At 40.1% G+C, this 17,369-nt stretch overlaps 1 protein-coding gene across 2 annotated transcripts in view; it reads left to right on the forward strand.

Annotated features, from left to right (window-relative positions):
* The window catches only part of SLC25A36 (solute carrier family 25 member 36), a 52,884-nt gene extending 37,996 nt beyond the window's left edge, over positions 1–14,888 (forward strand). For both annotated transcript variants that reach the window (XM_006134828.5, XM_006134829.5), the window contains exons 5-7: positions 2,208–2,274; positions 9,088–9,377; positions 10,189–14,888. In XM_006134828.5, the coding sequence (XP_006134890.1) occupies positions 2,208–2,274; positions 9,088–9,377; positions 10,189–10,382 (551 nt within the window). In that variant the 3' untranslated portion in view covers positions 10,383–14,888. The remainder of the gene's footprint in view (positions 1–2,207; positions 2,275–9,087; positions 9,378–10,188) is intronic.
* Positions 14,889–17,369: the final 2,481 nt, after the last annotated feature.

Below are 17,369 nucleotides of genomic sequence, written 5' to 3' on the forward strand. Positions count from 1 at the left end.
AAGTAGTCTTTCTTTTTACATTATTTTACATGATGCACAGTCTGGGTCTAATTCTCCGTTGCCTTTATGTTGTGAAGGTCATTTACAGATGTGTGAACTGGGTGTAAAATACTACCATTCTCTTTTGATAGCATTTTACACTTCCTGCACTTGTGTAAAGGACCATGTATAAACCAATGCCAAAGCACTTGCCATTGTGTAGTTAGAGAGAATGGAATTCTCCTAAAAGTAGTCTAATCTTATAATGTATATTGTAGGTGTAAGTACTGGGGATGTTAAATTTCAAATAATTGTGTAATCGAATAGTCAATGCATTTTGCATCAACTACTTGATTAGTTGATAGGACGCCTCCAACTTTGAAGTGTGGCAACAACTGTTGCCATACTTCAAAGGTGAAAGTGCTGCATGGAGCCCAGGTCAGCTGTGGACTCCCTCGCTGACCCTGGGATCCGTGCAGCACTACCGCTTTGAAATGCCGTGGGGAGCCTGGCCTCAGGCCCTGGGCTGCATGCAGCATTTCAAAGTGGCAGCGCTGCATGGAGCCTGGGGTCTAGCCCCAGGCTCCATGCATCACTGCTTCTTTGAAGTATCCCTCCTCTTCCGACCTGCCTTGCTTCCCTTCCCTTATTTCTGATAGAGGCTGCAAGTAGGAGGGAGAAGCAGATAATCAACTAGTCATTCACATCCCTAGTAAGAACTAATAGCTTTCAAAGTGCAAGAGACATGAAGATAATTAATTGGGAGGGCAATGAAGGAGTTTGTTACAACACAGTGGCTTGTAAGTGAAAGGTTAAATTGTTTCTAGTTTTTTACAACTTTGGCACACACTGCCACTAAATCTTTGGAGGTATTTGATCTTAGTAGTTTAAGAAGCATAGATAATTAAGGTTGTTTTGGAACAATAATTTGATCTCAAATTAGGATTTAATCAGCTATTTTTAAACATGTAAAAAAACCCTCAAATTTTAAAACAGTTAAGATCCTTTGGCATTTCTGTTTTTTGAATTCTTAAGTCATTTGTGTACAAGTTTTCAGTTGTAAATGTAGATGGTGATTGATCACAAGTAACTGCTGTGCAAGCAGTTCTGCTTAAATATATGTAATTGCAATGATCTTTATCAAAATCTTGTTTTGCTGAAGTATGCATCGGAAATGCACTGAATGATACTCTGATACTTTCCCCAGCCCCTGAGTCCATCCGCTGGCAACAGATTGCACAGTGATATGCAAGTAATGTGTATCACTCCGGAAGCACAAAGTATCAAAATTACTACTTGGCAAGTGTCCAGCTCTTCCCTGTTCTCTCCTGCAGACATGTCACCTGGTTAATGGTGCATGTATGATACTAAAAAGTAAATGTATCCAGAGCTACATCTTACTCTTCATGGTTATGCAGGAGCAAGAGAAGCTCTATCTTCTGTCCACTTAAAAATTGTCCGCTTAAAAAAACAAAACAAAAAAACTTAAAGCATTAGCCCTAATGCAAACCTGAATAGTTGCTGTCTGACTAGTTAGTAGTAATTATGCAATCCAGTTTTTTAAACAATTTTAATGTTTGTATGCTGCTACAAATATTCCTGGGGCCAACCAACAATCCTTGCTTTTGAATTTTAAATAAATCATTGGAATATTAATACACTCTCCAATTTAACTATTCTTTATAGTTCAATGTTAAGTCCTTTACTGTACAGTAATTTGTGTCTTTTAGCTGCATTGTAGTAGATATTATTCAGTTTGCATGCTCTTAAACTCGGGTTGTATTTCAGGTAGTAAACTAAATGTGCAGAGAATGTTTTTATCCTATTTCAGTTCACTTCAGTTGCATTTCAGTGCACTTTTATTAAAATATTTCCAAATTAACTGAATAATATCTGTCCAGCTAGTCTTGCTGTTCTAAGGTGTCAAAAGAGAAATATGTACAACTGGAATTTTTATGTGGAGATTTTTTATTATTTTTCATTTTTTTACTAAGAATTCACTATATGAAATGTCAGTGTAAAACAGTGAGAGTTTATTAGCTCTGTGGACTTGTAAAAATACAATTAGAGGCCTACAGTGGAAATGTTTTTAAAAATCAATATAGTCTGAGGTGTTTGGTTTTTTTTTCTCATGGACTCTTCCTTACTGTGTTCATTTAACTTTTAACTAAGTTTGTTTTTTGTAACATTATCAAATCTAACTTTTTTTAAAAAAAATATTTGTTTAGGTTTTACTGCAATCACAGCGACCAATCCTATTTGGTTAGTAAAGACACGATTACAGCTTGAAGCAAGGTAAAGAACCCTTTTAATACTGTCAATGCTTACAAGCTTTATTGTTTAATAATTGAAAAAGAATGATGCTATAAAATTGATACTTGGTTTAGAGGAGAGAGGGTTTTTTTTATAGTCAAGATTTCAGTTGGTAAGGCCACACATTAGCCTGATTCTGAGATGTACACTGTCCTTGTTCCAGTAGTTTAATTGGATGGTAGTGTGATGTTGTCTGGAGGTGTACTGCAGTATTCTGGTGACTAGTCTTCTCTGATATTTTTCCAAAACTAATAGTGCTTTAAACAGCCTCAATCACATTAATGAACTGTTTGCTTGTTTAATCAAATCCCTGAACACTGCAATTTTGTATTCCTAAAAATAATATTTTGTAACGTGAGTTTGCTTACAAAAGGGCAGAGTTGATTTGACTGCAAATATAGAAGCAGCCTGCTGAATAGAAATCACCTGGTTTCTTGTTTACATGATAAAGGATGAATGATTTTATATTATTTAGTTAGGCTGGAAAACAACACACATTTCTTTTCTGCACCATATCCACTAAGAACAGCTGAGAGAGACTTGGCTTAATCTGATATGACTTTCTCCAGATTTTTTTTGCCTGTTTTACCACCCCTGCTTTTTTCGTAAACTTCGTATCACTATCATGCCCCTCTTTCAATACCCTCATGCAAACACATTCATGACCCAACAAATTCATTTACAGGCAGTCCCCGGGTTACGTGCAAGATAGGGACTGTAGGTTTGTTCTTAAGTTGAATCTGTATGTAAGTCGGAACTGGCGTCAGCCGCTGCTGAAACTGATCAGTTTCAACCGCGGCTGAATCTGGATGCCAGTTCTGACTTACATACAGATTCAACTTAAGAAACCCAGGTGTCCCCAAGTCAGCTGCTGCTGAAACTGATCAGCGGCTGATTCCAGGAAGCCTGGGGCAGAGCAACTCTGCCTCGGGCTTCCTGTAGTCAGCCGCTGGTCAGTTTCAGCAGCGGCTGACTTGGGGACGCCTGGGGCAGAGCAGCTGGGGTGCTGCTGGGTTGCTCCAGTAGCACCGAGGAGCCGCGCTACTGGGTGCTACTGGAGCAACCCAGCAGCACCCCAGCTGCCCTTCCCCAGGCACTCTGATTCAGCCGCTGCTGAAACTGACCAGCAGCGGCTGAATAAGGACGCCTGGGGCAGAGCATCTGGAGTGCTGCTGGGTTGATCTGGAGCGGTGCTGAGGGATCAACCTGGCAGCCCCCAGCTGCTCTACCCCAGGGGTAGGCAAGAAAAGCCTGGTCTGTTGGGGGGGGGGGGGGAACTAGCTGCACCCCGCCCCCTCAGCAGACCAGGGAGACGGGGGTGGCGGGACCGCCCAAGTCCTCCACGGCTTTGCTCCGTCTCCCTGGTCTGCTGACCTGGGAGACGCGGAGCAAAGCCGCAGAGCACGCGGGCAGCGGGACAGTCCAGGCGCGCCGCGGCTGTCCCACTGCTGGTGTGCTCCGCGGCTTTGCTCCCCATCTCCCTGGTCTGCTGGACAGATCAGGGAGATGGAGAGCAAAGCCGCGGAGCACGCCTGCAGCGGGACAGCCCAAGCGTGCCCAGGCTGTCCCGCTGCAGGCGTGCTCCAAGGCTTTGCTCCCCATCTCCTTGCAGACCAGGGAGACGGGGAGCAAAGCAGTGGCGTACGCCCGCATCAGGACAGCCTGGGCGCGCTTGAGCTGTCCCCCTGCGGGCGTGCTCCGCGGCTTTGCTCCCCCGTCTCCCTGGTCTGCAGGGAGCAAAGCCTTGGAGCACGCCCGCAGCGGGACAGCCCGGACGCACTTGGGCTGTCCCCCTGCGGGCGTGCTCCGCGGCTTTGCTCCCCCGTCTCCCTGGTCTGCAGGGAGCAAAGCCTTGGAGCACGCCCGCAGCGGGACAGCCCGGATGCACTTGGGCTGTCCCGCTGCGGGCGTGCTCCGCGGCTTTGCTCCTGTCCCCCTGGTCTGCGGGGGGGGGGGGGGAGGGGGTCCAGCGGCTCTTCTGGCTGAAGTTCCAAATGTATCTACTCTCATATTTGAAAACTTGTTCAGTGCCTTTATTTTAGTGTTAGTTTGGCATTTTATTCTCATACCTGTCACTAAAATGCCAGCCTCTGTTGAAGGGCAGCCGTTCATAGCAGGGTTCCATGTTGATTGCTTTTTGTCCCTTTTTCTGTGTGTTAAAATTAGGCAAAAATTGAGGCAATCTTACTTTTGGTATCAAAGGCACACCAGTCTCCCATGCTGATTTATTTTCATTAAGTCTTCCTAATTATCATTCATTGTTTTATTACTCCTTCAGGCAGGCTCCACATTCTATACTATTTGCCACTACAAAGCCAATTTGTAACCAGTCTCGTGCTTTCAAGAATGTAGTTAGTGCTGTCCACTGTTGAAATTTGCTCCCTGAAAGATCTCTGCTCTGCTGTCATGGAAAACACCCCTCCCCAAGCCCTCTAAAACCTGAAAACTAAACCACAGTAATGCAACAGTTTTGTTCCATGGCAGACTACTGTGTCCCTGGATAGATTACATCTCGAAAATGAGCCTTGCTTTGTATCAGCATGCCTTTTTTGTTTTAACAAACACACAATTGAATTCTAAACTCTCTTTCTAGATCTTAATTGTAAGTATAGAAGGAACCTTTGTTGGAAGTAAACAGTTCATGAAAGGTGTCAAATTTATTTTTATATGTTTAAGTTCAGAATTGTAGTTAAATATATTTTTTCTTATTTTTTTAGCAGCAATTTGAAAATAGAACATCTGATTGAAGTAATTTTTTATATTACAAAAAGTTAAAGATATTCCAAGTGCCAGGAAACATCTGAGAAATTAACACTATCAAGTAGGGATTATAAATAACATTCTTTAGTAGCATTTGACTCAGCTATTATAGATGCATACAGATTCAAGGTAGCATTTTGCATCATAGCAAGTACTCTTAAACTGCATGAGCATAATAGTGACGCAAATCCAGGAGCTGTCCCTGTGTGACTGACACTGAAATTAGGTAGTGGCAGTTTCTTTCCAGAATGTTACATAACCCAAGTGAATTGTTTGATTTTGTTCAGATGTATAATTTATAGGACTTCTGTGTACCTGAATGAGATGCCTGTGTTATTGTGGGAGATTACACCCCGTTCAGCTTACAACTTAAATGTGACTTACGTCATCTGAAGAAGTGGGTTGGACCCACGAAAGCTCATGATACCATCTCCATGTTTTGTTAGTCTTTAAGGTGCTACTAGGCTATTTGTTTAAGTTTTTCCTGTTACCGACTAACTTGCCTACCCTTCTGAAGCTTTATTCTTTGATATTCTTCAAATAAGTGGCTGCTATAATGGGCCTGATGATGTGTCCATTGAAGTCCATGATAAAACTCCCATTGATTCTAGTAGGAACAGGAGTTCATTCAGTGCTTTGCTGTGTATAAAATGAAATTGTGGTGGCCTTCCAAGGTGGTTTTATTGAATATAGAGAGAGTAAAACATGCTCTCCACATTTTATGCACAATCTTATGCATTGAAAGGATAATTTCTTCTTCACGCAGACAAATACTTGGATCCCCATTTCAGGAATGAATGTGCATCATGCATGTGGGATCTTTGAATAAAAGAATCCTCTGGGACTGTGTCTGCACTGTTCATGTCCTTATGCCTGTCCTTCCTCCTCCCTATCCAACAGTATAAAGAACAGCCATGATCATCCCTTAGTTTCCGCTTACCACCTGAGGCAGCAGGATAGAGGCTATGTCTACACTGCAGGGAAAAGTCAGAAAAAATATGCAAATTGCAAGCTGCAATTTGCATATCTTTTTTCACTTTTCTTCCGAGAGAGGCTATTCCAACATTTGGCTCATCTACACGGGGCCAAATGTCAGGAAAAAACCCTCTTTCAGAACACCCCTTCTTCCTCGTAGAGCGAGGTTTACAGGGATGCTGAAAAACATGTCTGCTTTTCCGATTTTTTTTCCCCCGGAAAATCAGGCATGTTCCTTGGATGTGGCAGAGCTTTTCCAGGATAACTATGGTATTCCAGAAAAGGTCTGCAATGTAGACCTAGCCAGAATTGGCAGCATTCACCACTTTACTGTAACATTTCCTTCATTTTGTGCGGCAAGGTTTTGATTCCGTATTATATATTCCCTCCCTTTTTGTTTGTTTCCTCCAGAAAACAGCCACCCTCAAACCCTTTTACACCTTCAACTTGGCACATTGCCATAAAGGCAAATCTAAAACTATTGGGATATAAGCTCTTCATGTACATAGCAAAGAGGCATGACAGTGAGGGACAGAGATACCCCTGTAGGGTATAGCTTTGTCTCTTTTCTGTAGCTAAAATTCATGCACCAGTTACTGAATAGAAGGGCCATAAGCTATTTGATATCTTGTACTCCACTTGTCTAAGTGGGTTATTTGTGTCCATAAACAAGAGCCCCCTAGAACCAATTAACAGTTTGTATTAGAACCCTGTTATCCTTGCCTACATAGCAAAGAACGGAGACATCATAAACTCTGTGGCCAACAGGATGTATCTTTTGAGAGAGGAATGCAAATGCGGACGAACTTGCAAATGAAGCACGGATTTGAATTTCCCATGCTTCATTTGCATAATCACGTCCGGGTGCTATTTCGAAATAAACGCATCTACACAGCATTTTTTTTTTTTTTTCAAAATAGGGTATTTCAAAAAAGCGGCCGGATGCAATCATGCAAATGAAGCATGGGAAATTCAAATCCGTGCTTCATTTGCAATTTCGCTCAGCTTCAATTGCATTCCTCTCTTGAAAGAGGAATGCAGTATAGACATACCCTGATAGATGATAGGGTGCTCAGTACTAATACCGAATTCTACCATGCATTCTCTCCATGGCACTGAGAGCCTATCAGTGACTAGTGCGCACATACCCTCAAGTGACACAGTTACGCTGCCATAAGCTTCTCCCACCAACTAGCTTATGCTGCTTATAGAGTTGGAGTTTTTATGCCAGTGGAAGAGCTCTCATCCATCGGCATAGAACATCTTCACCAGATGCCCTGCAGTGACATAGCTGGATGAGTAAAGCTGCAGCGTTGTACATGGCTTAAGATTGGTGGTGAGTTTTTCCATCAGAATGTCTCGTGAATGACAAACCTGTGTCATAGTTACTGAGTGCTCACAGCAGCATGTTGATCATTGTCTACATTGACTGGGACACTCACTCCTTGTTTTAGTGTAGATGTACATGTAGACAATGCCCTCGCCTCTTAATTGCATTAAGCAAGGTAGTTAAAATGACAAGCCATCTCAGCACAGAGTGTATCTAAATGGATTATAGTGTCTGACACCAAATGGCAGGAGCACTCCATCTTACAAACATCAAGGCTTATTACACTACAGCCCAGGCTACAATCTTTCTGGTTCAGAAATATCCCTGTATTTGAAACATGCAAAGCAGCCGCCGGGAGTAATCCTCTTGTTTCTGTTAAGTATCATTGAGCTGGCCTGCTGAATAGAAGCCAAATGTAGGCCCACACTATTACATTCACTCTTTAGCTAGTAGGGATGTTAGCATATAGTAGTTTACACAATTAATTGATAACTCTGGACTAATTGATAACCCTGGTCTTACTGGTTAATCCTAATGACTATACGTGCACATACACACCCCTTGTTGCCTCTGTATCAAAGGCAGCAAAGGGATAGGATGAGAGCCAGTGCTCTTGGGGAGTTGGCTTTTACCTCCCCACCTCCCATCCTTCCTCCCATACCCTGCAAGTAACTGCTAAAAAAAAAAATCTAGCAGTTACACGTTTACACAAATACACATTCATTAACATCCCTATTGGTTAGTGGCAATTAGGGGCTTCTTGGTCCCACCTTGCGTGTTGACCCTGCTTGCTGGCCTCCTGAAGGGGTTTTCCACATAGACAAAACCTCTGGAAGAAGTTACTGTAAGGTAATGAATTGCTCTATATAGGCCAGAGTTCATATACTTTATTTCAGAAAGGTTTGGGGCAACATAAAAGTAAAATATAGTCCAGGATGTCTCTAGTTGTAGTGAAAGGGCAATGTCCTCTATTATTTTAATACAATTTATTCACTCCTACAAGAGACCTCTGGTGGCAGAATCTGTTAAGTGATGCAGTGTAGATGCTGTATTGTAGATTCATACTCATTCTGTATATTTGGTGTGTTTTCCCTACTTGAGGATCAGCAAGGGTAGTGGGAGTTTATAAATTAGTCCAATATTAACTTGTCCTGTTTGCAAGTTGAGGAATAAACCTTTTCTTGTGTGTCCTACAGGTATTAAATCTTCTGGACCCAATGTGCACAATTATTTGACCTCAGCTTTGGTTTAGCTGGATCAATTTAAATAATGAGCTACAATTTAGTACTTCATTTACTCCCTTTGAATGTTAAGCAATTCTCCTGTAATAGGTAACATGCTGTAGGTAACTGGGGATTTCAACTGATTAGTCTTAACTTTTTTAATGGTCATGCATTTATATACCTTGATAGTCTGATTCAGCCTGATTTTTCAAGCCTCCAAGATGTGGATCTCAAGGATACTGGAGACTTGTCTGAGACTCCCCAGTCCTTTAACTCTTCAGTACATCTTTTGGCCCAGATTCAGCAAAGTACTTAATCACGTGTATCACTGAAGTCAGTGGGATTGTTTGTGTGCTGAAATTGTGCAAGTCCTCAAACGCTTTTGAATCGGAGCTTTTTTGCATTGATTTGCTAGCTGTTTTGCAAAAGTCTCATGTTTATAGAGAAACGTATAACTGATCATTTAAAACAATGGTTGTGAACTAGTTGATGTTCCTTCTCTTTTAGGAATCGTGGAGAAAAGCGAATGAGTGCTTTCGAATGTGTCCGAAAAGTCTATCATTCTGATGGAATTAAAGGCTTTTACAGAGGAATGTCGGCATCCTACGCAGGCATATCTGAGACTGTTATTCATTTTGTTATTTACGAGAGTATTAAGCGAAAACTACTGGAATTTAAGACTGCTTCTAGTATGGATGATGAGGATGAATCTGTAAAAGAAGCTTCAGACTTTGTTGGAATGATGATGGCTGCTGCAACTTCCAAAACCTGTGCCACATCTATAGCATATCCACATGGTAAGGCCCACTTGCTCATTAAGAGCCCGATCCAGAGCCCAAAGAAGTAGGCAGAAGCCTTTTCATAGAGTTTCAATGTGCTCTCGATCAGTCCCAACAAAGGAATATTTTGCTTTAGCTACATTTCTGTATATCATTTGATTTACGGAACTGGTATGGCCAATTTATGATTCAGTAAGTTAACCAGAGGCTACTGTCTTCAGAAATCAGTGTAAAAGTATTCCTAAATAGTGTTTAGTCTAATACTATTGGAACTGCTTCTACCCAGTCCTCAGATTCAGAGACACCATACTTTGTTGGGACCTCTATATTATGCTCATTATTTATGTAATTTTAAGTAACTAATCAACAGATCTTTTTTTTTTCTTATAAGCAAGATCTCTTCCTGTCTTTCACTGTGCTGTTCTTCTGCTCCATTTTCCCCCAGTACTGCTGTTTACTTTGTCTCAATCTAGCAAAGCACTTAATTATGTGCTTAATTATGAGGTGAAACAATATGATTAATCCCATATTTAAATGGTTTGTTGGACTTGGGGCACTGAAAGCACCATTACATTACCCAATTGACTGGGTATCAGGGAATTGCTAAACTTTTAGATTATTTTACTCTTGAAAACATGTGGCTTGTCTTTTTTTTCTTCCACGTTCCCAGCCCTTGTAATTGCCATGTTAAGTTTTTTACCTAGTATCTAAAGAGTGTATATGTTGAGGGTTTTGTGCTTGCGTAGTCTTTTGGTTACAGTGATTAATTTTTCATTACATTTTTGTAAGGTGAGGACCAAAATAACCAAGTGTTAATTTCTTTAAACAGAGGTTGTACGAACAAGACTACGTGAAGAGGGAACAAAATACAGATCTTTCTTCCAGACACTGTCTTTGCTTGTGCGAGAAGAAGGCTATGGATCCCTCTACCGTGGTCTAACTACACATCTAATCAGACAGATTCCAAACACAGCTATAATGATGTCCACCTATGAAGTGGTAGTCTACTTACTCAATGGATAGCAGTGTTACAAGGCTGTCTCTAGGACGTTGAAAGACCAAAAGATTTCAGTGGACCACCAAATATCAGTGCCAGTGTGGTGGGCAGAAGAAAAATATTGATCAGGAGCAGGCAGCTATGGATGAAACAGAAGATTGATTTTAGGCAACTATGAGCAATTTGCTGCCTTATTGTATGGTCCTTTTGAGACCATGTGACAAACAGGAGCTGCCCCCATGGGAATGCCTTTAAACACATTTATTTCAAAATTGCTATTTTCTCTCCATGTGTTAATTTTCATGCTGCAAAAGCAATGAGCTTCAGTAATTTGGAAGGAAGGAGTCCTATATTGCATTCTATTGCAAGGGACAGTCCTGTTCCATTTGTAATGTTTTGTCTTCAATACATTCTGTTTCAATGCACAATAAGCTGCTAGGGTGAGGAGGATGAAAGCATAGTCTCATAACTTTGTATGTCTGAAACTTGTATTCCACCTGAAGTCTCAAGGGAGGAGACTGAGGTAGTAGTGGCAGTATGCAGCTTCCATGTTGCTATCTCAAGGAATGTGACACAGAGACCTAAAACAGAAGTATTCTGTCATATAAAAGGTGGCCTTTCTTCTGAGGCTGAGGTACAGTCTAAGTTAGTGTGAGAAGCTCTGGTTGCTTAACCCTGCAGGATACTAGTCTCTTAGTATTGGCATGCTCAGTTCTGCTGAGTCCTCTTGCTTTTATTATCATATTTCTTCACTCCCTTGTAGAATCTAAAGAGGACTGTATGATGATCTGTTGTAACAGTACATGAATTCTACTTTCCTGATCTGTACTGTGTCAAACACTACTAACACAGGGAATTTCAGAACAGTGTCTTTAAGAAGTCTCCATGAAGTATTTAAATCTTGCTTTACATAATGCAAGCTATACAGCTTTCACTCAAATTTAGCTTTATGCAAACTAAAAGCAAGCTTTATTGTTCTAAAACTTCTTCCTTCAAGACTTAGCCTAACACTGTAGTGACTAGAGTACCAATACTTCTCCAGGGTTAGAAGATGAGGGCACTCACTTCACCATATGTAAAATTCTAGGAAAGCACATAGATAAACTCTTGTGTAGTAACAAGTTGGGAGTTGATGTAAATCATGTTCAGTGACATCCCAGCCACTTACATAATGATGGAGAAGATGGTAATTGAGAATTTTTTGTTTAAGCATTCCCCTTAAAAGTTGCTATATCCCTTGTGTTTGTCTAAAGCTGGGTCCAGAACTGCAGATAACAGAATAACTGTCCTCTCAATTGCCTGAAGATTCAGGCATTGTTTTTAATTGATGCTATGTAAAGCTAGTTACAGAATAATGGATTGCATTCAACAGCATATCGTAGCTACTATGGTTGCTTGTTCTGCCATAACTTACAGATCCAGAGTATCAGGAATAAGTTTCACATTCTACGTAGCTTTTCAAACTCCCACATAGAACTTGAATACTTCCAGGATTACATCTGCTGCCTTTTGGATGGGATGTTCACAATGATTTTGTGGCAGTAACTTTCTACCTATTAATGCCACTACACTAGTATAACAAAACAGTGCAATTAACTCCTCCAGTGTGGTACTTTAGTGTACTTTTAAACTGTGCAGTGTGTGCAATGGCTTTATGTTACACATGACTCCTTATGCACTTTGTGGCCTTTTTTGGCTTGTGATTTTTTTTTTCTCCTGCTTCAGATTTTAGATATTGGTCCTGTGCAGTTAGAAACGGTGATGAATACATGGAGATTCTTTTGAAGCTAAGTGTATGATTTGAGTTCCAAATAGCTGGGCAGAAAGACGTTTTTGCAGTAGATCACTAGGACTGATGAAACAGTTTTGGAGAATTTTATACATAAAAGCTTGACATATACTAAACAACCATGTTGTCTTGTTTTGTTTTCCTTTATGCATTGTACTTCATACTATGGCAGAAGTCTTTCAGTACAGACTTGCAACCCTTGGTGTTAGATGCTGTTAGAAATACTTTACAAAGTCCACTACTATGCCGATTCAGTAGGGCTTGGCTGCATTCATCTGATTTCCTTTTGAGTATTCTTACCAGTTTTTTTAGTTCAAGAAGTGTTCTAAGTATAGCCTGTGTTGCGCACATTTAGACTAACATTTGTAATCTTTGTATTCTTATTCGTAAACGGAGATTATTTAAAAAAAACAAAAAAAAACAGTTGAAGTTTTCCCAGTGACTTCTCTCTGGGTACGTTTATACTTGCTCCCTAGTTCGAGCTAGGGATGCAAATGTAGCCGACCAAAATTGCTAATTTTAAGATTATGCAAATGAAGTGCGGGATATTTAAATCCCCACTTCATTAATAATTTTGGTTGGCTACATTTGCATCCCTAGCTCGAGCTAGGGAGCAAGTGTAGGCGTACCCTATAGGAAATCTGCTAATGCTGTTATTACTCACAACTAGCCTTCCTGCTTCCAAACATCAGTGGCCAGATTCTTCAGATCTTGCTGCTGACACCAGCATTCAACTAACAGCAAAAATTTAAATGCAGTAATGTGAAAGCCAAAAGTGATTATAAAGTAATAGCTAATTATGGGGAATGAGTTACATATAAAACATATTTTTCTTCAGGAGATATCCAAGTAGTTCAGTCACAGCTGAATTTTAGATTTAGCAAGCACACACAGCCCAAATTTATCCCCAGAGTTACCGGGTAAAATTCCCACGGTTTTGATGGGAGTAGTACCCACGTATTCCAGGGATAAACTTGGCCCACTAGATCCAGTCTGCCTTCAGAGAACATGCATTACTTCTATTGCCCTATTAGGTTTAGATTGTGTGTGGGTGCCTCACCGGGAAAGAATAGATCCCACTGAATCTTGTTTCTAGAGGGGTGATATCTCAGTAGAAAGGGGAGGGTTTTTGTTTGTTTTGCTTAACTCTCCTTGTTATCAGCCAAAGAAAGACAATCAACCTCTTGTTCCAGTTTTCATTGGGTTTTACTCCTTCAGAGAGAACTTTTTTTTTAATTTCTTCAGGGTTGAAATTTTTTTATAACAAAGAAACAAACCAAATTGTCTTTTTCGTTTAAAAAGCTACCACAATGTTCAAAGATACCTCTGAATTATTTCCCAAAGATGTACTGAAATTCTTTATGTAGTTTTCTTGGGATCTATTTTGAAGACATACAGAGGCAAACAGAAGATGCAACATTCAATAATACCATTTATTACAAAGCTGAAAGAATGTTCCTTGTTTTGGGTCATCATCTCTTACTTGATTCTTTAATGTATTTTACAGTTGTACTACCATGATTTTCTATCTAACAGAGAGGTTAAACCTCAGTTTTCTAGAAAGAGTACCATTCTGCAAATTATTTTACATATCAATCTAATTTATGTAAACAAACATCCATTTTTATTTAAATATATTTGATTTGACTTAACAGATGGTTAAGCATCAAGAAACATAGTATAATAAAACTGCAAGTCTCCAGGTTAGCCAGATGGTGGCAGTATAGTGTGTGCTGCTCAAAGCTAAGTGGATTGGTGTTCCACTTAAAATTTGTATCTGGTTTTCAACAGTTCTCAGTTTTTCTACAGTACACGTTGTCTAACAAAGATATTTATAAAATAATGGCTTAGCACTGTAAATTATTGTGGCTGGAACTTGGAAAGCCATGACAGAAAATCTTCAATGAACGGGGTCTGCACCTTATAAGTCCCTATCAATATCCTGGATTTAGAAATCCTAACGTGCAATGTGAAATGTCATGAGGCAAGTTTTGGTGTACCAAATGGAATGTTCTACCTATCTTTAAACTGACTGCAAGATCTGTTCTTTGTTTTTCCTAACGTTTTGATTTGTTAGCATACATTGTTCTTAGTAGGATCACACTAGTGATTTATGATGGGTTTTTATTTGTTTTTTATAACGAATGATTGAAACATTGGTGTATTCATAGGTCTATTGTACCTATATAATTCCCTGATTACATGAACACTCCACACATTTCCTTTTTTAAATAAATGATCCATCAAGAATGACAGTTTGTGCTTTTTTGCTATTTTTATTTTTTCCCTCCTGTCAGTTGTATTTTAAACATTCCTTATATTGTACAATTTTTTGTTTTTTAAGTTATTTTGAAAATCAGATTGGAGACATTTCAAAAATGTTGCTTCCTGGGTTTTTTGTTAATTTTAGAAACAAGCAAAATGCTGATATGTGCAAATTAAATTAAATTTATTACAATTCTCTCTGTAAAAACTGAAGTCATGTAAGTTATCAACTGTTCTATTTAAGAGAGTCTGCAAACCCTGCATATGTGAACATAATTATGCCGTAAGAGTCATAGCTAAACAGTCACAAATGAGCATTTGAGAATCCTTTAATGTTCATGTGAGGTTTGCTATTATTCTTGCATACATGTAGTTGGCTGTAAACTATGTGCATTTACTCTGTATTTATATTATATAACTAACTCTCTTTTGTTTGGACTATTTTAAACTTAAAAAATAAAATGTGCTTATATTGAAAGATGGTGTGTGGTGTTGGACCAAGATTATTTTTTTTTAAATAATTTGATTTTACACACTATGCATTGCTGGAGAACTCAGGTCATAGTAAGAAGCTACCTGGAAAATTCCCTTGAATCATTTCAGCATATGTCAGTATAATTCTAGCTAAAAACTACCATGCATTTGAATTGTGACCCTTGTAAAATATGTGGGTTCTGCCTAGTTACTGTTACTTTAGGATGAGATTTAGATAAGACCTGAGCTCTTTCTCTAATCTACATAGCCACTTTATAGCAATTTCTGAAGAACAAGCATTTGACGTGGAATCTTTGGTCAACATTTCCTCATTCTCCATTTTTTTTTTTTTTTTTTTTTTTTTAATTTTTTTGAGGAGTACAGGATCTTTTGAAACAGGGTATTTCTGTCAAAAAGCCCCGTTTAGGGGAAAAAAGCGGCGGCCGCCATTATGCAAATGAAGCGCGGGATATTTAAATCCCGGCTTCATTTGCACTTTTGATGTGTATAATCTACATCCCTCTGCTGACAGAGGGGTGTCATTTAGACACACCCTTGGGCAGCATAGCTCTGTCTCCAGACTACCTAGGCAGAATAGATCTTCATGTAAATACAGTGTGCTCCTGAAGCTTTTCCTCCCCACCCCTGGCTCATCACTAGTTCTCGGGGCGGGCTCTTGCATACAAATCATAATTTGAAATTATAAAGACTGGTCAATGTCAAAATCAATGTGCTGACATTTGTCATTAAAATGGCAGCTGTGTAAGGAACCTAGTCTTTGTTCAAACTTTCAAAGCTGTTTTTTTTTTTTTTTTTTCCAGATGCAAGTATTTTATCATATACTAGGTATGCTTTTAAAGTGAGGATTATTTCAATTCAGATTTCTGGTCAATGACTAAATTGGCAACATTTTCTCCTTCCCCCTGTGCTCCAGCCAGCTCTGCCTGTATGATGTATGCCCTGAAGGGTTATAGCAATGAGTGTGTGATCCTGTAGAGTGAAGTTTAATTGGCTTGACTGAGCCCTTTTAATGCCCCCCTACTCCAGCTGTACAAAAACATGTAATAAGGCTGACAGTCTGTTTAATATAAGCTATGTGCAATGCTGTATTAGTGCTTACTGGCAACAGGAATCCATGCTGCCCTCTGTCATAGTGTTCAGGTGGGTTTAGGGGAAACAAATGACAACATGCAGCAGGAAAGGGGAAGCAGGGGCTTTCCAGTGTGATCTGTTCTTCCCCATTTCTGTGATGGTTCCCCACCAGTACACATCTTGGGTTTAGGGCTTCATCCCTCTGTCTGCAGCAAATAATGCAATACAAATGTAATGGATAGCAGGAGTGCTGGTCAGCACCTAATCACTCAGGTAGCTAGCAAGGGGGTTGGCAGGAAGCTAGGAGAACCAACAGGAATAAAGCGGGCTTTGTTGTCATTGCAACTTTTTCTGGCAAAATATGCTAATGAGGGACTCATTAGCATAAGTTGTGATCTCCTTAGCATATTTCCTGCCACTTCTTTTTGCGCAAAAAGCAGCAGGGTGGTCAGTGGGGGGTTGCGCAAAACCCCTGTGTTGTGCAAGATTCTTATGACTCTCCGGGAGGCAAAACCCTAGTGCAAAAAGAAATGGCAGAAAATATGCTAATGAGGTTGTGACTTATGCTAATGAGCCCCTCAGCATATTTTCTGCCAAAAAAACCTCACAGTGAAGACATAGCTGTGCTGAAATGTGAATTGTGTAAGATACCTTCCCTGCTTTCTTTGTGTGGGAGAGGTAAACCAGGAGGTGAGAGACAGAATGATTTAAACCTAGGCAGGACTAGCATGTCTCCAAGGAATTCAGGGCATGGCAGTGGACTGAACCAAGGAAAGATTGGAAGTAAAGGGGAAAAAAGTGAATCTAGTCATGATCAAGGTATTTTCTTTATTTGGTGGTTTGGTTTGAATGGCTCTGTGTGAATCTATGCCTCCCCTCCCCAATCTAAGCATTGTTCCCAGAGATTGTCTCTGTTTTAATTTGGTTTTTCTTTGTTGCTCTGTAATATCTAGTAACCAAGTACGCTTTATCAAGTATATCTTTAGTTTTGTAAAAAGAAAACACTTTTTTTAAGGTGATTATTTAATCCTTATGTCCTGGAAGGTATAGGAGGTCTGTCTGTCTGTGTGTGTGTCTGCATGCCTCAGACCGAGAGGTTAGCAGCTTGTTTGTCTCTCTTCTTTGTTTCAAGCTCTCTTGTGACAGCAGAGCTTGGGGTAACTCTGGGGGAGAATTCAAGTGTTTGCCCTCATTTTAGGAATAAAAAAATCACTTGATGGTGGCAGTGACCTCTTCTTCCCCTCCGCCCCCTCACCCCTGTATATTTGTGATTCTGGGGGAAGCTTTTGTAACCAGCGCCTGTAGTGGCAAGATGTGTGTGTGTATATATAGTCTTTGATGGTCCCCTCCTTCTGCACTCAGAGTACCAGAGTGAGGATCAACCCTGACAACA

This window comes from Pelodiscus sinensis, chromosome 10 (genome assembly GCF_052426305.1).
Source record: "Pelodiscus sinensis isolate ZL-2025 chromosome 10, ASM5242630v1, whole genome shotgun sequence".
Taxonomy (NCBI): domain Eukaryota; kingdom Metazoa; phylum Chordata; order Testudines; family Trionychidae; genus Pelodiscus; species Pelodiscus sinensis.